We start from the raw sequence: 24,720 nt of genomic DNA on the forward strand, positions 1-24,720 counted from the left end.
ACTATTTAAAAAAGAAATAAATCATGCGTACTAAGGATAAAAGTTATATGCTGCGGGTTTTATCCGAAAGGGTTCTTTAAGATTACTAATTAAATACATAATTGAAAACCATCATCCTTTGACATCGTAAAAATATATTACGAAAAAGATATTTTAAACAATAATCTATATAAGTATCACATTCAATTTTACAAAATAACAATTTTTAATTTTCAATTGCAAGACTTATTAATTGATAAGTACAATGCTAATGTCTGTAATAAGTAAAAAATCGCATATCTTTTTATAGGTGTGCATATAAATAAAGACATAATTGTTCATATAATTAGAAGATTTTGAATTAAGGAATTTATATTACTTCAATATTGCAATAATAGTAATAACATATTTTACAAGATTTAATTATTTTCTATCTTAATAAAATTGTGTTACAATGTAATGCAAATTTAAAGCAATCCTTCCATTTCTTGCATAAATTGCATGTATGCATCATCTTTAGTCTTAGGTTGAGTTGTTCGTAACGGTTGTGTTTCTGGTATTCTTTCCGCCAGTCTAGATAAAGTACTCGGTTTCTTCTTATCGTCTCTCTTAACTCGAAGAGAAGTAGGTAAAAATCTTGTAACATCGGCTGCTAAATTTCTAATTTGTGGTTTTGCTTCAATAGTTGTGGTACTTTTACCATCCTTATCTTTCCTATTAATCAATTGTGGTGCAGCAGAAAGAACATTGGGTGTCTTAGGTTGTGACCCAGTTCCTGATTGTGTCTGCATTTGGGGATTGCCAATATTTGTTATATTTGATAGATTAGGCATTTGCATTTGTGGAGGAGGCATTCTAGGCATACTTGGTGGACCAGGTCTTAACATTCTTGGCATTCCTGGTGGTGGACCTAAAGAATAATTAAAAATTTTTACTTGTTATCATAGGTATGATATATTTTCCTATTCTATACTTCCATGAAGGTATTTATAACAATGAATGGGTGAATAACACTTATTAAGGTTTTTAATCTGGCCTGGGCCTGGGTTATAGCAGGGACGAAAGCGTTGAAGCACTGGGAGCATTAAGTCAGGACCTGACTGGCAAGCTTTTGAACATACACTTAACTACTTCAGCAATTAATTCGCGAATAATGAAAAATCCAAGATTTCATATTACACAATCAAATATAACAATGTCCTTACCAGGAGGTAAACGCAATCCGATGCGAGGTGGTGGCGGTGGCGGCATTCTTAAATGTAATGGCGGTGGTGGTGGTCTATACATTAAAGGATGAGGTGGCATCCCCATAGGGGGCATAGTATGAGGTTGTGTATGTTGAGAATGAGAATGTGAAGACGTATGTTGATTATGATTAGAAGAGTGATCTGATGCTCCTGGAGGTTCAAGATCTTCTTCTTCCGTTTTATTATTAACAGATTTGTTATTTGATTTTGAATTAGATTCATTTTCTGCTTCGAGTAATGACAATCGAGCATTTAAGTCTTGAGCTCGTTCAGTTTCCCGTTTCTTATGGACAACTTCCATTTCACGCATGAACTGATCGATATCTTGTCCTGCCATAGCCAACATTTTCTGTTGCAAAGTAGTTGGCTTTACTTTTGACATGTCTCTCTCTTTATCTTTTTCTTTATCTATCTCTTTCTCTTTGTTTTCCAATTCTTGTTTATCTTCTTTATCATCTGCAAATCGGATTGTTCTAGACTTTTGTACTGGTTCTTTACCCTATGTGAAAGTTATACAGTTATTGTATAATAATATACATTTGTAGAATGAGCATAAAATAAGTTATAACAAATAATTTTCAATAACAAACCTTTTCAGGTACCTCTTCTTCATCGCTAGATAAATCTGGAGGAGGGAATGGTGGCACACCAGGAGGTTCTTTGTTAGGAGCTAACATTGGTATAGAAGGGGATGTTGCATATGCACTTGTTTTCTTTAAAATACTTGGTGGTATTGGTATGTTCATTAGAGGATGGTGTTGTGGTAAATAATGCGGATGAGGAGGGTACATATGTGCTGGTGGTTGTGGCATATCCGGTAAAGGTATTTGTGATGTTAAAGAACCTAAAAAAAATATTATTATTATATAAGACAAATACGTTACACTATAAATAATATTATAAACATCTAACTATACCAGGGTACATTCGAGATATATCATTGCCAGCAGAAGGTAATGGAATTTCATCAACTTGTACTTGTTGTGCATGTCGCACAGCCTCAAAATAAGAGACTAAATCTATTCTTCTACGTTCATACTGAATTAGTTGCTCTTTTAACTCTGCCCATTTTTCTTGATCATCTTTGGCCTATAAACAAAAATTATCAATATATATATGTGTATGGTTTGCAAAATGACTTAATTTCAATTTCATCTTACCAATAATTTTGAAGGAAATTAATAAATGTTACTTTGGAAGTACTTACATACATTTTCAATACACGATCTAGAGTCTCCTTTAACTTCTTCCTTTTGTCTTTCAAAACTTTTTCATTAAGTGGTGGAGGCTGCATAACATTGTATTCTAAAAATAATACAAATATTATAACATAATTGAAGATTACATAATATTAACATTTAAATAGCTGGTCTGTTTTATATTGGAATTCACCTATGGAATATATCTCATACCTTGGAATATAAAAGTAAGGTCATTATTGTCCTTATCATTTTTACATTTTTCAATATTCTTTAATAAAAGTTTGTATGTATATTTATTAGACCATTTACATAAAGACTTGCTAATTAATTTTAAAGTATTCTGAAAGAAGTGAAAAACAATTTGAATTTATATTTTTAATAGCATCATTCAGATATTAATAACTGACCAACTATTTAAATGTTAATAATAATTATTTAAAAAGTACTAAATTTTATGCCAACCCATTTGATCTATCTTTTCCATTTCTTCTATTATTTGAGCTGGATCTTTGCCCTTTAAAACAGCTGCTCGTACTAATTGTCTTTGTTTTTTGTTCTTTTTTAATTCTTTTTTACGTGCTTCTTTACCTATAATATATTAATTAATGATATATGACTGTTCAAGAAGAAATAAACAGTTTGGTTATGTTATTTACTAACGTGCTTGATCCGTGGGATTCATGTATTTCCCACTTTTCGTGGTGTTTATCGAACGTCGACCCATATTTTCTCAGTTAAAAACACTTGCTAAAATTAATTTTTCTATTATATTTTCACAAATTTTGTATAACACTATTCATTATTTACATTCATTACAACTATAGATTCGCCATTAATCTTTGTTACTTGGAGGGTATTCGCCGGTCAAAATATGTGTTATTTCCCTATGATATAAAGAATTGTTATAGAGGCGAAACTCTAGTGTTTTGTGAAATCTAATTTCCGATGTCATGTGTGTGGAAATTGTATTTTATGAATACGGTGCAGAAATCTTTCGTTTCTGATTTAAGGCAAGGACTCTAACTAAGAACTCGCGATCTTTCTAGGGTCTTCCCCTTACGACTAGTTGGCAAGAGATACATCAGGATTGTTGAACTATTTCTTCCTAAAGCTAGTAACTTCGATCAGTGGTTCCCATACTATAATCTACTCTAGGAACTCCTCGAAATTATGTAGTACGCGAGAAGTTGTAAATATAGGAGAGTAGTGTTCAAAACAACAGGTGGAACTATGTATTTATGGAAAGGATAAGTCTCGTCTAGTAGGCTGTGAGCTCGAAACCCCTTCATTAGGTATTTATTAACTAGAGATTTGTCAAATAAATGTTGAAATTGTCAAATAGGCCAGAATATTATCTTTATATTTTTTCTTCGAAGAAATTTTTTCGATGACGTTTTTTATTTATAATAATAACATATATGTACAGTATATTATGTAAAAATATTGAAATTGGTCTCATATTAAGGCAAGCATGGGCATTGAAACAATGACAAAATAATATACATTATAAAAATATCTAAAATGTAATAAGTTTCGAAGGTACAAACACAGTTTAGAAAAATATATTAATTGTTTACGGATCCATAAGATTGACCGCAGAGGGTCGAAGATTTAGTTGGTATTCTCCAAAAATCATGGCTGCCAACCATTTATATTGTTCATCCTTTAATGTTCCTGCTATTGTGCATCCAAAGTACGGAGTTTCTTTACACCTAAAATAGAATGTTAATTTATGTTATTATGAGTGGATATTTATTTTTTTCTATTATGATTTTAGTACGTTAGAGTTTTATCATTTATCAATATAAATTTTTTAATATTCGATTCAATCCTTACCTTGTTGGTTTAGTATTTTTTGTAATAAATGTAATAGCCCATCTAAAATCAAAATACATACATATATATACATATATATTTTTTTCATTCGTTTAGAATTAATGAAAATTAATGAATATTAGACTGACCCAGTTTGTGGATTTCGTTTGGGTTCATGACCTAAATACCAAATGATATCTTCTATCTTCCATTCATATAACTTAGTAGAACATACTTTGTCTTTATAGCAGCAAAGTTTTGCTTGGGTAAATTCAAAGAGGTAGGTTTTAAAATGCTTCATTTTGTTGTTAGCAAACTTAAGTTCACCAGATGGTGTCAGTGGTGGTTTTATCTGTAAGCAAACAAAAATGCATTCATGAATTTTTATATTTAATAAAAAAATGATGTTAGCTGCTTTAAACACATAAACTTCTAACAAAATAAAAGTACTTTTTTTATGAGTATTAACTTTTACGTATATACATGACTACTTTTTATACTGCAAAAAGCAAGTATCTTTAAATTCCAATATACTAAATGCATAACTGAACCATTTTGATTACAATAACCGATTTTACATGAGTCACCCTATAGATGGCGAGGCCGAAATAACAGTTCACTCATCGACGATAAATATTATTACGCCTCAGCGAGGACCGCTGTATTAGTCATGTCTGCATAGATAGAATTTTTTGCTAATAAGTATTTATATATAATATAGTATTAATTATTACATTTTATATATTTCTCTTTTTAAGAATCTGTATTTCTATTTTCTTTTGTTTTGTTTTATAATATAAAATAATTAATAATATTAAAAATCATTGAAGTCAAAGAGGAAGTAACTTTCCAGTATCTACACTAAATTAGTTTTAAGTAGATGTTTTATTATATTTACCAAGGGCAGTATATCTCTGTACAAGTGATCTTTTTTAAGTATGAGGATATTGTCCTTCCGATCCTCGGTGTCCCAGTATCCCCACCTCGACACCGTTTCAAGAACACGTTCGGTATGATGTAGCGGTCGTTCCAGCGAGCCGGACAATGTGCATTCTTCTAGACATAGCTCATGAGCCGGTATATTCGTTTTCTCAGCGAGCTCCACACATATATCGAACGCAGTCTTTTGAGGTCTAATCTATGGAAAAAATTACATTTCTATTATATTCACATACAGAGGAATGTTTCTGAATAAAATTAGATGTATTGTAAATTTATGAACTCAGTGTTCTCTTTTTACAATTTGATAATGTTTTACAAAAATATCAAGAAATTATAACACATAATATAAATGATGTATAACAAAGTACATATTTTCTTTGAGTTTGAAATTCTTCTAATTAGTTTATATTTTTCTTTAATTTATATTTTTCATTCTTACCGTCACGTTGACGCATTCGCCGTCCTTCGAAAAAATGTATATCCACATCTTGAGATCACCTGACGGGGCTCCACGTGGTCCATTGTTCGAAACGTGATGTTTCTCGAGCACCTCCAAAATTTTTGCTTCTTTCGCCAGATCGGCAGCCGTTAATTGATAAAGTTTCGGATAGAGTTTGATCAAGTCACCGATGACTCTGGTCTCTGCTCGGTTCCATTCTTCGGCGCTGTTCTCACCGGCATGCATTAACGTCGGGCCCCAAATCGCGGAAAGATTTTCGACGGTCATCAGGTTCCTGGAACTCTGTTGACTAAGGCAGTGAAGGTGAGCCAGAATTCTTCGTAACGTCGCTGTTGGCACAGGATTTAACGAAGATAGCAACGTCCTGTACGCCGTAACTCTTTCGTTCTCGTTAACATTTTCTGAAAATCATTATAAACAATATTTTTGATAATATGAAATACATTATGAGTAATTTTTTTGTTTTTCTTTTTCTTTTTTCTCTCTCGCCTTATAATTTTAGCTACGACTTTACTGACCAGGGTTAAACTATCGTTAATATTTTCTCACAAAATAAACCTATTTTTATTGTAATATGTAAATAGATTGACATGATAATTAAATACTGATAACAGCAAAATAGCATTCGATGCCATTTTAAATAGATACATCCGAGTAGCAGTATATGAAAGTATCGATTCATCGTCAAAGTATTAAGTCAGTACATAATTCAATCTATGTACTCAGTCAGTACATAGATTGAATTACTCTGTAGCCAGTCAAGGACGGTGAGTCTCTCTTACCCGTGTTCAGACAAAGCCGATCGTGAATCTTAGCAGGAAACAATGGATTCGGTAAATCACGGAGGAACCTTCTGAGAACCGTGGCGACGTCGTGCTCCGTATACGAGTCTTTTGTAATTTGCGTAGCCCATGCGTCTCGACGGAAAGCCTCTAACAGTCGAACGACAGCGCTATTGGATCCGCTGCGACGATAAATTCCTTCGGTCATGATACCTATAAAATAATGTCGACGTATCAGATAGCATTCTTTAAAATCTTTGTCAGAGGAAGAAGTTATACAAAATGCTGATTTCTACAACATGTTCAGAAACCGACGCGGAAGTAGCTTTTCTGCAGCGTCATCTTCATTAACACTGTCTTTATAAAAAAAAGCGTAACTACCACATTATATGAAAGCTATTTGCATTGCAATTGATGCATATTGTTTAAAATAATGTACACTTATTTGAATAGTATAATACTTATTGTTAGTGGATATTGTTTCAAATAGTATATATTTATTTTAATAGTATAATATTTATTCAGTCACCGAATATTATTTAAAATATATATTTATTATAACAGCATAATGTTTATTCAGGCAGTGGATATTATTTAAAAGAGTGTGTTTTCATTTACCATGAACATATATAAAATTGATGCATTTGTCGAGTATCACGGGGACATCGTCCTGGGTTAGCTGCTGCTGTTCTAGATCAGGGCCACACGTGGTAGCTGCTTGATAAAGAGCATGCCTCCATGCAGATCCCTCGTGGGTACCCGGTGCAGCAATGTGTAGTGCACCACTGCCACCTGTATCCACGACTACCACCGGAATGAATCCCGCATTGGGATTTGGACCCTCTTGTTCTCGTAGAACTGAAACATGTCGTAGGAATCTTTTATTATTTTGATAAAAGTAACAACAGCTACTACTACTGCTACTAATACTATCACTAATACTACAATAGTGTCTAACAATAATGTACTTCGGATACGATCGAGTAAGAATATTTTAATGAAGAACAGTAATCTCCACTTGTCATAATAGGCGACTAAAAGGAAACTCGATACAAGTGAAGAAAAAACTAATAAATCATAGAATAGTTTTATAAAGTATTCAATCGGTAACTATCAAGACTAGGAAATACATCAAAATTACACTAATGAAATACACTAATGTTATGTTTATAATAATGGCATGTATAAAGCGTAATACACTGTTATAATAATAACAATAATACCAAAAAATTTTTACTTCATGCATATGAAATCGAACACAGCAAGGTGTTTATTAAAACTTTATCAAATTCTTACCTTATTTGAAACCTGACCGAACTTATACCAAATTCATAATCCTTTGACTCAGCCATGTACGATTTTAAATAAAAAGTTAATAAATTATACATAGTTGTAGATATTAAATAGTATAAATATTATAATTCAGAAGTCATTTGAAACCAGTGGCATAATACTGAACAATCTTTGAATGAAGACTATGTATTATTTTATATACATGTATATCTAAATAAATTTTTGGTTTTATAAATTCAAACTGAAATTTTTGTGCAATGAATGTGTTACTACACTGAACAAATTTTTATTGGTTTTATTTATGTAAATCTGGGTCATATAAATTTATATTTCTAGAAAATATCAAATTGATTAACTGTTACTACAAAAAATATATTTTTTACCATGGAAATCATGGAATGAAATGATTAAATAAATTTATGTTCAATTAAAATGATTATAAATTAATATTTAACATTATGGATTTCTAAGAAATGTTCTTTGTCTACACTTTATCTTTATCATAATATTTTTTTCAACCTTGAATACATTGCAGCATTAACAATTGAATGCTTGGCATTATTTCGTGATTTATAGATTGCTGTCTACCCTACTCAGAATAAAGACACTTTGATTGTTTTATTTACTAGGACATATTAATAAAATAACTTGTGACGCATTTGTTCGGAAGGTCGACAGATTATTTAAGCTGTGAATCTTAATGATATCTGCCTGGGCGACACGCATTTGACAAGGTCAGGATTTGTCGGTCATTTCAAAAGCACGCTGTTAGTCACGTGTAGCCTATACATATAGATGCGATGAACAATAAGAACATTTCAGTGCCAATTATACAATTATCTGGGATTGATCTCGTTATTCTGACCTATACAGAAGAGTCATCAGCTTGTACATAAAGTAATTAAACTGCGGATGATTGTGCAACTTTACATTATTAAAGATTAGACAGTAAAAGCCAGCATTAAGCTGGAGATACCTAATTATCTTAACGCATTTTCTTTACTAGTTGTAAGTAAAAAAGAGTACTGAAGTTGTGTGTAATTTCTAGCAAATTTGTATTTAATCTTTTGGTAACAGGACCATGATTTTATAAGTTACTTTAAAATTCCGATTGGCTTGTCATTAATACGCAGTCTTGAACTTTGATATGCCAGTATACATAATCATTTCGATGTAAAAGAATAAAACGAAATATATATATATATATTCACGGATAACAGAATTCTTTTGTTTCATACAAGACGGAAAATGGAATATTGTAATATTTTAATAAATATTATACTTCATACAATAATATTATTTATATTTCAATAAGTAATATACATGGCACATAAGCCACGTTATATTGATTGTGAGTAAAAAAACCTTAGCAAACATAATAGATAAAATATAACAGATTTAGATATTATCGGTATTAAACGATATATCGGAATTAAATAATCAGAACATACATACTTATCAAATAATTCGACAAAGACCTGGAATTTCCGAAAGAATTTGCGACTGTGTAAAGGCGCTTATATATAATGAAACCTGTCCCATTTTCTTTTCAACGTTTTGTTTTAATACTTCGCATATTCTTAAGATATTTATAAGTAAAACCAGTTTAGTATTTATACGATTAACAATTATTTTCTTATAAAACTTACCGATACACCGCGCTTTTCGAAGATCAAGCTCTCCAAAGGGGATGGCCATAGATGGATCGAGAGACTTCGTGTAAATTAGAGTTCTTTGGTGCAGAAGAACCCAAGCAGGAAACCACGTGCCCGTTACGCCTTCCTAGAACATATGTTAGTTAATTAAAATTAACATTAGAACTAAAATTAACATTAAAATTCAATGCTAATGATCCAAATTAATTTTTTACTTTGTAGTGTCTTCACACAATTTTTTAAGTCATATTGTTATTTTCATATGACAACGATCTTATGGTATTTTGATTTTGTTTCATTCTAATCTTCAATATTATTATCTTCATTGCTCATTATCATTTTGGCGTATACTTAACACTCGTAATTTTGATTTTTAATTTTCAATGCCAAATGATGTTTATCGTGCGTTTTTGTTTTTCTACCTTTAAGTAAACCCATCCTGTCCTCGTCAAATCAGCGGTATATCTTGTGGGAAAGACTAGAGTAATTGCCTCCAATATTCGTTGGGCCCAGATTCTTCGTTCGACGATACCCTTCGCGTAGAACACGTGGACGCTCGGTCTTCCTTCCACGCTAATTGCTATGCAGTGTACGGTTTCGCCATCCACTAATCTGGACATTTTAAAATTATCTCCGTTTTCTTGACACATGTAAATTGTGTTTGTAGGTTTCTTTTGTAGGCTTTCGATCAAAAAATATTTTCAATATAAACAGTTACAAATTGTTAAAATTGAAGTGTTTTAAATATTTATGTTCGCGTAAAGTACTGAGACCATATTGTGGCCTAATTTCTTAAATAAAACTTAATGGTACATACAGTATAATATACAAAAGTCAATTGGTATTAATAGTACTAAATAACATGTAAGTGAAAAACAAAAGGAAGAATTTCGTGGACATCATAAATCCCTGCTATAATTTGATACATCTTTAAAATATTGTTTCATAAAAGCGGTATGAATAAATAATTATAATAAATATAATAAATAACATTAAATGTCTGTTTCCTTTATATTCTGAATTATTATGTAATAACAGTTTGCATCAATCAGAATTTTTAATTTTTATTAGTAATTTTATTCAATCAGTTTCAATTTTATCGACAATTTAATTAGCAAAAGCACCAATTACTAATAACTGTGAAATTAACAACTGAGAGGTAGGTATCTACGAATACTTCCACGATTCACTGTGTACACACAATGTACAGTCTATAGTGTATAGTATTCAGTATACCTCTATCCTCCAATACGGAATCTACGGGGACTAAGGAATACGGATCTAACTGTATCTACGCGTCTCTAGGCTTGTTCTTCTACCGCGGCAAAAAGTAGACTTACTTTACATCCTGTAGGAGATGAATGCTGTATACTGTATCGAGTTGAATGACCTCCTTCACCGTAGACATGCCCTTGTCGGTATAAAACGAGAGCTTGTGGTCAGCCAACACCACTGCCCTCTGCACAAGGTACTTCGCTCTTTCGATACCAACACCAGTCCTGTAAACAATTCCTCCGAGCATCGCAGGATTCTGCGGAGCGTTCATCTTCGGTCTCTCCAGTTTCGTCGATTTCAAGTTTGACCCTCCGGCCTGGTCACGGTTCCTCGACAACAATTTGCTGCCACTCTTCACGAAGCTTATCATATTTGGACCTATGCCGTGACTCGACGACTCGTGTCTTAACTTTTTCAGCTTTTGTATCATGCCGACGCGTCGATTCTCTTCCGGGATTTTCTCGCTGGCAGGACTCGTTGATCTTTCCTCGGAACTTTTGCAGGTGGTTACCACTGTTGTAGCTAGAGTTTGCGAAAATCAAGGATTGAAGAGGTTTCGAAAGTAATTGTTTGAAACTGTTACATATTGGTTCTGATTGAAAGTTATGGAGAACCGAAATGTCACAACTGTTATTAATTTCGGTTCCGGTTGTATAATTGCAGTTTTTTAGTTTTGCATTTAGGTTCTGCGTTTCTTTCAGAACTGAAATAGTTATAAAATCGATGTACCTAATAATAGTTGTAACTTTTGGAAATTAATGTGTATATAAAACAAATGATCGTTCTTTAATGCATCAGTATGGAAAATATTGGAATAAAATGGTTTCGTTCTTTAATTTACGTGTAATTTCACGTTCAGTTAGCTTTGTAAAATATCTCGTCAGAGAATGTTGAATATTTTTTTATGAACAATTGTCGAGTGCGAAGGGTTACTATGAATTCTGCTATAGTTGTGATTAGTAATTTAGAAATGACCTCAGTCTGCAACAAAGTCTACACAGATATTTTTATCTTACTGGCCTTAAGTTAAATGTTAAGAATACACAGAACTAGTTTAGATATAAAATAGTGCTTATATAAATCAATAAAGAGAGGGGAGGAAGAGAGAGGGACAGAGAGATACTGACGCAATGTAGGTGAATAAACTAAATAACACTTTTAGCTATCACTGAAGCAGTATGGCTTATGTAGATTAGCAGTATAGCATACACGTACCTTTTTGATTATGAGACTATTATTACTTCTGCATTATTTTTGAATGGTAAATTATAATTTAAATAATAATCATTTATAATTATATTATAATTCATTATTACATGTTACGGTACAATGAGTAATGTACCATATAAAAAGAAATTCGCATATATGAAGGAATGAATGTACTAATACACTCTAATTATTCACTCCAAACCCTAAATAAATCTATTGGGTTGATGCAAAAATTTCGACGTCTTTGTACATAATTAACAAAACAATTATTTTCTTCGAAACAAATAACATCTGTTTTCAAACTATTACAATGCGAATAAAGGACACTCTTATCTTCGTTCTCACTTAGTTTTGGTCTAGCCAGCGAATAGTTTTTCTAAAAAAAAAACCATCAGCCAATCCGATAAAGCGTATGTATTTACCTGTCGAAGTTTCATCGTTGGCTGACACGGGGTTGCCAGTAGTCCCCAGTGAATCAGCGGAATGATCCCTCGCGGGTTTCCTCGGTGGAACGGCAGGCTGCTTTTTCGTGATTAAATGAGCCAACTTGGGTAGCAATGCCGGATTTTTGCAAACTGTGCCCTTATCAGGCACCGAAATGCTCTCGATAGCTTCTTCGTGCTCGTTCTTCGGCAAAGAGTCGAACCTCTTCGGTGGTACTGGCGGCGCTGCTGAAATTTGTGGATGCAAAATATCTTCGTTGTCTAGCTCGCTCTGGTTCTCCTCGTTATCAACGGCTTCTTGGAAATCAAGAATGCTTCCGGAACTGCTGGGTGAATCACTGGTGGCCAGCAACGTCTCTAGTAGCATCATATCGTTATTTTCGAAGTTGCTGTAAACGTTTTCGGAGTCGGGGCCCTTCGCGAATGGATCGAACTCGAAGATCAGCGATAGACTGTTGTGCTGTCTGCTATCGGCGATGCTAGGAGTTTGGTGATTTTCCTCTAGCGGTGGCTTCCCGGAAGACAAGTTTTCGTACAAAGAATTCTGCACGGACGCTTGGCTCTCGTTAGACCCGGAAGACGTTCTGTCCATTACAGGCACCTCCCGTTCCAATGCGTCCTCCTCCGCGCTGGATATTTTGTCCAACTCTTCGATACCTTCGATCCTGCCCGAGGTTGCGGTATCGTAAAACGTCCAGGAATCGGACCTGGACAGCCTTCTTGTGTCAGTCTTGTCGTAAGGTAGAGACACGTTAACGTCTGAGAGGTTTAAGCTCTGGTCGGAGTCGCTAGCCTGATCACGGGGAAATAGAACTAGATTAGATATCAAGTAAATAGTAACGTTTACATGATTGTTTTTAATTTCAAGCATAGACGACCGGTAAATAAAAACGTTTCGAAATGTTACCGATTTACTTCTATTTTCTGCCGTAATTGTAAAGTTTATACTTCTTTATGGAATTTCCATGACTATTATCATCATCGGTACTTGCCAATGAAAAGGTCGCGAAGGAGTATAAGAATTTACCTGATTCAGCGCGAAACCAAGGAGACTGAACGATTCCGGGAAGTCCCTATCGATCCTGTCGGAAACGGTCGAGCTGATTGTATCGTATCGGCTGCTACCGGACGCGACAGACTGCAACTCATCATAGATAGACTCATCAGGAAGCGGGGGTGGAGGATAGACCGGAGGCGGCGGGCTGCTCCGCGTCCCGGAAAGATCCTCCTCGTTCTTCATGCTCCTCAGATTAGTGTTCAATGGACTGTAAAACGTGATGCTGCTGAAGATATCGTTGGCTGGCAAGGACACGCATCTTTCGTCCACCTCCGTGTCCCCAAACTTCTTCAATCCGTCGGTGTTATCGCGAAACAGCTCGTCCTGGTTCAACGAGGTTAGTCGTCTAGTTAGAAGGTTCTTCACCGATTTCTCTAGCCGCATGCTGGCGTTTCTAGTGCTCGAGATCACCGCGCGACCCTTGGTCGTCACCTTCTCCGAGATTTCGTCCTTCAACTGGCGGGAGCTAGTGCTCAGATTGCGGAAAAATTCATTGTTCGTGGTGCGTGTTTCCGGCGTCGATTTCGTGTCTTCGCTTTTTTCCGATTGACTCGAGTCGCTACTGTGGCTGCTGCGACTGCTGTGATCACTGTGACGGCTAGGTGGAAGGGTTGGCGGAAGGGTTGGAGGAAGGGTTGGCGGAAGGGTTGGTGGATGGGTCGGCGAACGAGTCGGTGGCAGATGCCTCGGCGCAGGCACCGGACGAAGCGGCACCACCGATCTGGGCTTCGGGATCGGTTTCACCTCCATCTTCACCCAGTGGCTCTCCTCTTCGCCCGTTTCTTTTAACCGAACCAACCAGCCGCGTAGAAGCTGCGCCACATGCTTCGACTCCCTTAACAAGAGCAAGAATAAGGGACATAATGAGAATACTCTTTGCGTCGTTGTTTGCTATAGATTGAACTTAAGTGTAGAGGAAAAGCTGATAATCTGGCCTACCAGTTTTATGATTCAGGTAAACTGACTTGCAAACTTAGATTGTTTTGAATTTTTGCATTACGAAGGTAAGTTATTTTTTGAGCTCTAACGCCCTCTTAACAAGTATCATAAAATATCATCTTTAGTAGCACTTTAAGATTTGAAGTAAAGAAATGAAACAAATTTCTGTACCTATTTTTTTTTTTTTTTTTTGAGGCCGTATGTTACACTTTCTGATGGACGCCAATATACCAACACGCGTGACTTGGGAAATTTTATCTTTATATTCGAAAATATTAATAATCAAGTAATTTCACTTATAAATATCGATTCTACAAACCTTCTATAAGATATATTCCACCACACGATTCTTTGACTTACACAATTTGCAAGAAATATTTTTTTTTCCGGGCGACATGAAACTTTTAGTTCTGAAGTTACATTATTATGTTCTTTATTAACAGAAATAATGCACTATAGTGTAAATTTGTTTAGCTATATATAATTATAATAGATACAATTGTTTAACGTCAATTATGGGATGTTTTTATTATAATAGAAAATCACGAGGGGGCCGCATTACCACCTTTTCCACTGTTATGCATTCGACTAATTCCCGGGACTCTATTATTATACGAAAGTTAATAACGCTACTGTTACTTACATTATTTCCTAAAACAGTTTCCTTGTGTACAATTTTTTACACCTCGTTCAGTTCTTTTGTCTTGCTATCGCTTCTAATTTCGTTGACACGATACAGATTTTCTCTCTCGTGATTATCCCTTCGATTATGGGTAGGGTAAAGGACGATATGCATCGTTTCCTGTGTTAGAAAATTATAATTCTGATTAAAAAGAGTAAATGTGTATACCGCTTGGGTCTCTTGCGTTATATTACATTGAAAGATCTGAAAGAGGTGTAAAAATGTAGCTTCCAGGAATATGTTCTATAGCTTTGATTATATTTCGAGGAAATATACGGTTGAACGGGTACTCTGTTTTGACAAGTAAAATGTAAATAACAATAGTCTCTCTTGTTGTCTTATAGTAAAGGAACTTCGTGGTAATATTTGAACCTGATACGAATACAAACGTTACTATTGATTAAAAGGAAAAAGACAAAGTTTATCGTTTCACATGACTTTGTAGATACGAGATTATTTATTAAGCTAATTCATATGAAGCGAAGTTTCAATATTTTCAAAGACATGCACAATTTTTTTATTCAGTTGAAGTAACCTATTGACTTCTGACCTTTCAGCACGATAGAAAACAAGGAAATACTGTCTTATTATCTAGTCTATCTTTTGGTCACGTGGATAGTATTTACTTTGATTAAAAGTGAATTAGACAAAACGAGTGCCTTTATGATTCGGTAAATATTTACATTAGGGGAAGCAGCTCCGATGAACTTGAACTTGACATATGTTGTCAGTGGTATACTGAACAATTTTCCACTATACGTATTACTGACGTCCAATTTTTATTTCCAGATGTTTGCAGAAAACATATTTAAAAAAGGATAATATTTTGTATGTCTTTGACCTTTACACTTGTTATTAAGGTAATTATTCAGAGCGCCTGGAATTAAAAATTTTTTTGTAGTCACGATTAAAAGTTATGAAGCATTCAAGTTTCACACCATGCTCAAACTTTTCGCCTTCACCTTCGCTTGCTGACGTCACTTTTTACAGTATGTACACATAAGTCTCATTTATTAGATAATAGAGATTGATATCAGTGGAATTGTATTTTAAATGAAACTCTTTTGTTCATGTTGCAAGAAGCAACATCAATAAATGAAAGTGAAGATGATTTTAAGCGAAACTTTAATGCTTTGTAATTTTTAAAGAAATAGCTACTACCGAAACATCTAAAGTGCCAAACACATAGAATAGCGACCTTAACAATGTATGTCAAGGTCATAGAAGAACTGATCTTTTTTCTAAATAATTACGATGATTCCGCTTTCTCGGACATATTTTTGGGAATATCTTGAAAACTACAGGAGATCGCTCGTTATATGTAAAAGGAAAAGTTGTTCATAATGACAACATATTTCTAATTTGTCATTAAAATCATTAAAATCAATGAGGGCGTCCACTGTCGAATTAATTATCTGATACTTTATCAAGGTCAATGCTCAGTGCCGAGGGGAAATAATTTTGAAGCTCGGTTCATTGAAGCTAGATTCAGTTTTGATTCTCCATTTTGCTAATTTTTAATACAAATTTAGACTGCTCTGACTGCTCTGTCGATATACGATTTTTAAAACATATGTTAATAACCGAGAACAGATTAATTACTACTGTATAGGAAATGATTATCTAACGCCAACAGGTAACAGAATAAATTATGGAAAAACTCAAAGCGTTGGTCGACCTGTTAAAAGAAAAGAATTAATGAAAATTGATCATTTTTGCGACGTTCACAGGGAAGTGCCCTTTTAAATTAAACCCACGTAACATCGTATGTTTCATACGGTTTTATCTAACATCACACTATCACCATATGTACCTACACAAACCTGTTTTAACTCTTATCACTCCAAGAATATTACAATATGTTAGCCAATCAACTCCAAATACATTTTGTCAATTTTACAGGAAAAGAAACAAAGACACGACAGAATTGTTATCAGGTATACGTTTATTACCATAAACATCAACGTATATAATTGTATAAGTATAAAATAATACTAAAAACAAAATAATTTATTCATCTTTTCCTGTTGTAACTATATTCGTTATATTTGTGTTTGGTAGTGAGATTCTTAATTGGAGTGATAAGGATTAATTTATATTGCATAAATGTTGAATGACCAATGTATATATTTGTAAATTATCTTGGTGCGCGTTATTGAAAATTTATTACGCAAATGTGAAATAACAGCTGCCACGTTCTAATCTATACTCAACGTCAGAAGATAAAGAAACGAGTAAAGTGTGCTCGAGTGAGCACGATAATATCAAAATTCATTCATTAGGTAAAAAACGACAGCGAAATATGAAGAAAACTTGTTAGTTGTCAGGAACGCTGACACAGAAAGATAATTTAGTCGATAGGAAACAGTGTAAGCAATTTTTGTTACTAATACTATTGAGAATAGTAGGATAATAGAATACGATTCAAAAGTGTCTCCATGGAGGAGCTGACTTTTAAATAAAAGGGTTAAGAAACTCGCCACGATACATCAATACTTGAGTAATCAATTATTCGCAAGTCATTAACCTCTGTTACGAAAAATTTCGATGCTATTGTGTGCAATGTAATTCGAAACCCGAAATATAATATATACGTAGATTAAACGCGAAGAAAGGAGACAACAAACCGGTCAGTCAAGTGGCTTAACTTTTTTAACATATCATTCGTTATTCTTCGCAGCAACTTAAACTTAACTTTGGTTAAGTTAACTCACGGTTTCGAAATCAAAATCTTTGCAAAGAATTGTGAATACTGGTACTTCGAGAGCCGTAAATATTTCGTTTTCCTAGATAAGAGTTAATCAGTAAAAATCCGTTTAAATTGTGAATCATCGCATTGATTGCAAGTTGTGTTTACACACCCAAAGTTCGTACCTTGTTGTGTACCTGGGTACCACAAACAGAGATATTTAGTTGTGATGTTTCTACATCAAATGGAAGTGAATTCTCATTTGTTACTAAGTAGTTGATGTTCTGAAATTATTCAGGACTCAAATCTTGAACTGTAAAAGCTAAAGTCTAAAGCTCGAGTCTTTACGCTCGAAGACTCGAACCACTTGTTGCTATGTTAACATCTTAAAACTTAAGCCTACGAGACTTCAAAATCTTTTTACAAAATTCAAGTTCAAATGATTGAAATTCTCGAAACTTTTGTTTGAAACATTTGTAGATTTCTTTCTCCCGCACTCACATCATTTTCTGTTACTATAGATAGAATATACTCCCCATGGATAATACTAGTGCTAATAACAGTAATAAAATTGTACAATAATCAGTAATAACTTAACATTATAATACATCTTCTGCATGATGCAATTGTTATGTTACATTGCTATTATATTAAAAATGTGGTTAGATGTTTTATTCCAAATTTTCCATTTAAATAAAAAATTGTTATACTAGAGATTTTTCACTTATTTTTACGATAACATATAAACCAAAATACATTAATAGGACTTTTTGTAAGCGAAACAGAAGAATCATTAACACTAAATTATCTGTGTTAGTAAGGATGCAAATCGTTAAGAATTGAAATGCTTCAGTTAATCTTTTGTACTCGAAGAGATTAATTCGAAACTCTCCAGAGAAACTTTCAAGAAACATCATATTGGTTTCATTTAAAAAATAAGCACACACATCCCATATATTTTTACCTAAATATCAAATTAAGACTACATTTTCATTAGTACTAATTAAAACCTCCCCGTTCTTGAAATATTGCTGTTTCTAAAAGTTCCATCGAGTGCAAAAACTGATAAACATTCTTTTATATATGTTAGATATGTTAGGCACAGAATCGAATATAAATTGAACGTAACAATTGACCATACTTTGGAAGAGCCAGAGACGGCAGATCATTTCTTCTGTTCGCGTGAAACGGCGAATTTTTACACAAAGGATTGTTCACACTTGCTCTCCGCATGCTACCGACGATAGTTACTTCGGTAATAAAGACAGCTCAGCGCGATGTACTGGAAGGTTGAATCACCGCATCTGCGTCACGTGATTGGCAATGGGGAATTGGAATAAATCAAGTTTTATAATTTCGATCGCCGTCAATTATCATTTCTCCGCATCGTATCTCCTCTTAGAGACTTGAGTATTTCCTTACTGTCTGTTTAATATACATGTAAACAATTTTTATTTCCGTTTAATTCACTGTATTCGTTATCTCCAATTCGATCATTATTTTAAATACGACCAAGCTCACATTTAACGAATGTAATTTTAATAATTATTAAATTAATTCTTTTAATAAACTCATTTTTCAGAAAAAATATTTCGCGAGTGTAGGAGTACTCGTTGTACTATGTTTATATTAATGAACGCGTGTTCCAGGCACAGTATGAGAAATACGAGGATTAAAATGCATCCATTAAGGAAATAATTTGAATAGCAATTACGCGTGTCCAGCGTACTTACAATTATTATTCCAGCCACGACGCTAACTATGTCAATGTACTCTCGTAACTTGAGTTATTAACACCCTTAAGGTGATTGAACGATTTACAGATCTTCGAAATGAGAAATTTATCGTCGCAACGCGAGATTTTCGATTCGAAAGCATTTTATTAGCGCGTCGACTACCACGGGAATTTTGATTCTTTCATAGCAAAGACAAATGATGTTAGAAATAATTATTATGTAATGATATCTGTGTAGTTAGTTCTTAGTCTATTTATGTTACTAAATATTCTTATTCGGTACTGATTCTATTTTAATCGTTTTCAAGCGATTCGGAAGCGTCGGTAATCGGTGACCACTATGGCAATCAACGTGTTAACCGCAAACTTTTGGAAAAGTGTCATTGGAAGTTTGTATAATAATCATTTAGTTGAAAAAGGTGCAAGAGAAGTAAGATAAAGAAGGCAAAGGTAAGGTTCCTTTCGTTTCACATGTTTATGCTCAAGTCATTTAATTTTATCGCAATCTCGCGGACAGAACTATTACAATCCAATAAATCTTCTAAACAAAATATTAGAAATATGAAACAGAAACGAGTCATTGAGTTCCTAAAAATAATGTAATAGTTCATAATTTCTAATAACAATATCTATAGAATTAATTTCATTTTCATTATGTAAAATATAGGATCACGGTCGTCACAAATATGTAACGCTGGTAGTTAACGTATTAATTACCGTCTTCAATTTCAATTTCCCTTCAAGTTGCAAAATTATTAATCGTTCAGGACCGCATAAGATACACATCTGTAAAAACAGATGTAACGAACATTTAAAACTGACAAAAAGATATTTCGCGAGAAATCCATTTCGACCCGCGTTTGAATCATCGCCTCCAAGTCACGTGATCCACGGCGAACAATTGTCATACTGGAAAACTGTAAATTAATGTGACTACTGTTTTGTAGCAATGAATCACCTTTCAGTAATCTAATCGAGACATATCGTGTTTCCGGTTTTCGTGCTAACCGGTATCTGCCACCGTCACGCGGGCAATTCCACGGTTCTTTGATCTTGAATCGGGAAATGGACGGCCGGATCTAAATTCACGAGTTCCCCGTTGGACAAAGGAGAGCCCCGTTCGTTTGTTGCCTACCTCCGCTCGGTCGAGAACGGAACGTGAATCATACACGAGTCGCGGCAGCAGATCCATCAGGGTTTCTAAAATTAACCGATAGCTGCGCTGCAAATGATAAGTGTTCCTCGTTATCTTTTAAACGCCAGGAACTTCGTTTCCCGCCGAATTGAATAAGCAAGGACTCTTATTCTAAAATTGGAAACGTGCAGTCTGCAACGGGCAATTACATCCGTCCCTCCGTTTACACGGACCATCCGTTCCGCGTGGACTCGTTTTACGCGGATGAAAACTGTATAAACATAGTTCGTCGCAAACGAATAACAAAATATTGCAAATACAATCTGGTATCAGCTTTAGAAATACATATTTTAGGCAATCGCCTAAAAAGAACTATAATTATAACCTATTTAATACGTTGAATGCCATTGGGGTCACCGGTGACCCTCAACCAAGTCGAATTATTATAGTTCACTCAATTAAATGATGATATTATAAACTATATTATAAATAATGCTACTTAATGCGATGATATTCAGCTGGATGAACGTGCAATAATAATGCAATTCAGTCAAATGATTTAATATTTTATTCTTTCCATTTTGTGTATTTTGCTCTATGAAATTGTATTCAATGTGTTAACCTATAATTGAACTCGTTTAATTGATTGTGTTAAAAACTTTGTTTTACGAACGCGAGAGAGGTATTTGATGAATAGCAAATAACTCCAGTTCCAGGCTTAATAGGTGACAAAAGAAACAAATGGGCAATGCGTTGCTAAGTGAAAAGTGGGAGATCTCCCCATTCGGTTGGCTAAATGTTAATAAAAACATAATGATAATGACATTCCAGGAAACAAAAGTAAATTTTGTTCGGTGTCGCCAAATTCAGATCTCGTTAATTGATATCGATAATTTGCCGGGTGAGAAAGACTCGTGTAAAAAAGTACGTTTTAGTACATTTAAAATAATACAAAATTATAGAAAAACTATAATTATAAAATTATATAAATGTAAAAGGAACTTGGAGTGGAAGGGATTAATATGTAACAAATTTTTGCAATTTGAAAGAATGTCTAACATTGTGCCGTATACTTTGTTGGAAGAAATTAATTTTTGCCCTGAAATCTCTTGTTTTATCTTCAACGCGATGCATTAACACGTTGACTGTCATGGTGTTCACCGGTGACCGGAGCTTCCAAATTGCTTGAAAACAATTACAATAAGAAAATCGATATTGAATTAAAATATTTAGTAACATTAATAATTATTTCTAATACTGTTTTCCTCTATTATAAAGGAATTCATTTTACTATAATAAAACGCTCGAAATTCTGGTGACAGTCACGTGTTAACACGTTCGCTACCAGCGTCATATTTTTGTGACGATCGTAATCCCATATTTTACATAATAAAAATGAAATTAATCCTACAGATATTATTATTAGAAATTATAAACTACGACATTATATTTAGGAACTCAATGACTCGTTACTGTTTCATTTTTTTAATATTTTGTTTAGAAGATTTATTGGATTGAAGAAAATATTATGTAGTAGTTTAACACGTAGTGTAACGCACGATACACATCCACGAAAAAATTTATTGAGATTCATTCGATACCCGAGGGTATAATATGTTGCGTATACTTCATGGCGTTAGTACAACGTGAAGTAAATAGATAACAGCAAAACAGTAAAACCGTGGTTCCAGTAACGAGTAAAAGTATAAACAATATTAGCAGTCACAAAATCGCAACAGTCGCTGCCATTGCTTCTATCAACCGAATAGCACACTTGGCAACTATCCGCTCGTGAGACAAATATTTGCCAAGCCGTCGATGGGTAATCTAAATACGTTTCGTATACGTCATACGCCATACGCTTGTCTTCGCTGCTCTCGTTACGTATTTGTTTATACTGCATTTTAACCCTTTGCAGTAGTGAACATTAAAAATTATAGTCTAAACATTAAAACTTCTATACTAAAATTCTAAATAACAATTCAAGAACTAAAATATTCATTATTAAACTAATTTATGTAAAATAAAGATCTATTATTGTATTGTCTAAAATTAAAAAATAAGTCATAAATTTCATTTGTACATACAACTAATACAATTAATACCGCATAGGGTTAGAACGTGCAAACAAGACAATGATAAACATTTTCAGTCTAGTATCACGTTTTCTTAGCAATTGACAAACTTAGTTTGCCTACGGGCAGGATATACTTGAAGAAAAATTCCCAGTCTCCATATTGTCTATTACCATGTAATGCACCATAACGTTGCATGGTTGCCAATAGTTATATACCGAAAGTTACGATTAAATTTTGAATGAAAATTTGAACGTTTCGTTACTCTATGTATTGACGATACCAGACCCACCGAGCTAACCTAAATTTTAAACAGACTCAAAAAATACACTTGTCTGTTGGTCGATGTTATCGGGAGAGGAGCCATGACGAAAGAAAATGCGTACTTACCTTGGAACGTTCCCAAGACGAGTCCTTGAAACGATGCACAAAGATTGAACTGATTTCTCACAATCGGTGTTACGAGGCGGCGCTGAATAATCCCATAAGTACTATTTATGCTTAAATCTTTTTATCGTTCGGTGGGGTCAGAGACCCACCTGATGGTCGTTGCCACTGTCATCTCTCTCCGCGCCTCTTCTCTGCTCACCTTTCAAAAGGTCTACAACACACTGCCGTGTCCACGCACGAAGTATGTAACTTTGGAGGCACAGCTATGCAAGGTGATTCATAACGGTTTTTTAGTTATCAGAATTCATTGGTTCAAATATTATACGTTGAAGTTTCAGCATTATTATTTTTTGGGATTTCCGGAGTGCCATGCGACTTACTTTGTAGTCGATTCTTTATTAATTTCCGAGACATTAACAAGAAGCTAAAACTCTCTCAGTGTTTACGTCCAGTATATTTATCATTGAACATTATTCTATTTTCTGAAAACAAATTCAATTTTTAATTTCTAATTTTTTTTTTCTAAATATTTAATTATATGTTAACTATATGTTTTCCATTTCAAAGATTAATTATATGTTCGTTCATGAATTAACCAGAATATCAATTTTATAAACAATATCGATGAATATTTTATTATCGTGTATACTTGTAATCACTTAAAAATAATTAAGTACATGGGTAAACACTTTGAAAACTAAATAAAACTCTGAAAGGGTTAATGCGACGATCCTATCTGTATAGTCGTCAGTGAGCTGATGAGAGAACAACGATATCGGCCTTTAGCATCTATAGGGTGTCCCAGTGGAAATTGGTTGTTGTTCCTTTAGCTGCCTAAGATCTAAAGGATGTTTCATATTCTATCACCACAGATTAAACCACAGATTCTACTGTCAATATTCAAATGGTATGCTCAAGTCGACAAAAGGAGCCTGGGAAAGTTAGACCTAGCCACACAGTACTCCAAAACAACAAAACTGTAACAATGGATAATTTTTGAACGAATCAATCCTGACACTTAAAACCATTATATTTTCACTCTCTTCACAGGGTAAATATGAATATCATTAGAATATACGAAAGAAAAATTCGAAACAAAGTAAAGTCTGGAAACGAAGTTCAGCCCACACGATCACTCGCGCCAAACGAGCGTGACGCAGTACACACACTCACAGAATTCACGGTTCACGATCGAGCTTCTCCTTTCTCTTGGCATTCTTTGACATCTCCGTAGAATGTTGTCCGGTAATAGTGAAACTGTTGGCGGACGCCACGAGCGTTAATCCGGCTCACAGAAACACCGATTTCCGATGATAATCCCGATAAGAATGACGATAAGGGTGACAATGAGAGAAACAGCGATAAGATAAAAGAAAGAACAAGTGGTACGGCCTGGCTTCGACAGCTTCAAGCGCGCGTTCACACCAGCGTTCGTTTTCTAGACTCTCTGGTTTACTGGAGACGCGCTGTACTACCGACTACTGCACGATGCATCCCTCCTCTTGACGCCGTCCCCTTCTCTTCTCTATTCCTCCCACCAGAATTTGTTACTCGCGTTGGCAACCGGGTATATACCCGAGTATTTACACGTTTGCTGTACATTTTCTTCTATAGGATTACATAGTTGTGTTATCCTAAAAATCTGACAAGATTTTTTAAACCTTCATTTTTCCAGCACACTTTCAACGGTTAATTTTTTCAAGATAATATTTACGC

General features: G+C 34.2%; 2 protein-coding genes across 10 annotated transcripts; both read right to left on the reverse strand.

The window, feature by feature from the left end:
- Positions 1-313: 313 nt before the first annotated feature.
- LOC116433100 (uncharacterized) lies at positions 314-3,476 on the reverse strand. The gene is made up of 7 exons (XM_031990828.2): positions 3,089-3,476; positions 2,891-3,016; positions 2,434-2,531; positions 2,144-2,315; positions 1,817-2,070; positions 1,185-1,725; positions 314-889 (listed from the first exon to the last, which is right to left on the reverse strand). The coding sequence occupies exons 1-7, from the start codon at positions 3,150-3,152 to the stop codon at positions 447-449; spliced, it is 1,698 nt and encodes a 565-aa protein (XP_031846688.1). The 5' UTR covers positions 3,153-3,476; the 3' UTR covers positions 314-446.
- A 310-nt stretch (positions 3,477-3,786) lies between these two features.
- Positions 3,787-24,494, reverse strand: RhoGAP15B (RhoGAP_ARAP and RA_ARAPs domain-containing protein RhoGAP15B). 9 transcript variants are annotated; one of them, XM_031990834.2, is made up of 17 exons: positions 24,178-24,494; positions 23,682-23,981; positions 23,385-23,486; positions 23,005-23,267; positions 14,942-15,100; positions 13,330-14,194; positions 12,282-13,095; positions 10,716-11,172; positions 9,798-9,987; positions 9,370-9,502; positions 7,046-7,285; positions 6,428-6,640; positions 5,625-6,046; positions 5,142-5,381; positions 4,393-4,595; positions 4,265-4,306; positions 3,787-4,140 (listed from the first exon to the last, which is right to left on the reverse strand). In XM_031990834.2, coding segments are annotated over exons 5-17 (3,960 nt in total). In that variant the 5' UTR covers positions 14,944-15,100; positions 23,005-23,267; positions 23,385-23,486; positions 23,682-23,981; positions 24,178-24,494; the 3' UTR covers positions 3,787-4,001. The 9 variants fall into 9 exon arrangements, with proteins under 9 accessions (XP_031846694.2, XP_031846695.2, XP_031846691.2 ...); XM_031990835.2 differs by lacking the exon at positions 23,682-23,981; XM_031990831.2 differs by having other exon boundaries at positions 23,682-24,494.
- Positions 24,495-24,720: the final 226 nt, after the last annotated feature.

This window comes from Nomia melanderi, chromosome 7 (assembly GCF_051020985.1).
Source record: "Nomia melanderi isolate GNS246 chromosome 7, iyNomMela1, whole genome shotgun sequence".
NCBI classification, from domain to species: domain Eukaryota; kingdom Metazoa; phylum Arthropoda; class Insecta; order Hymenoptera; family Halictidae; genus Nomia; species Nomia melanderi.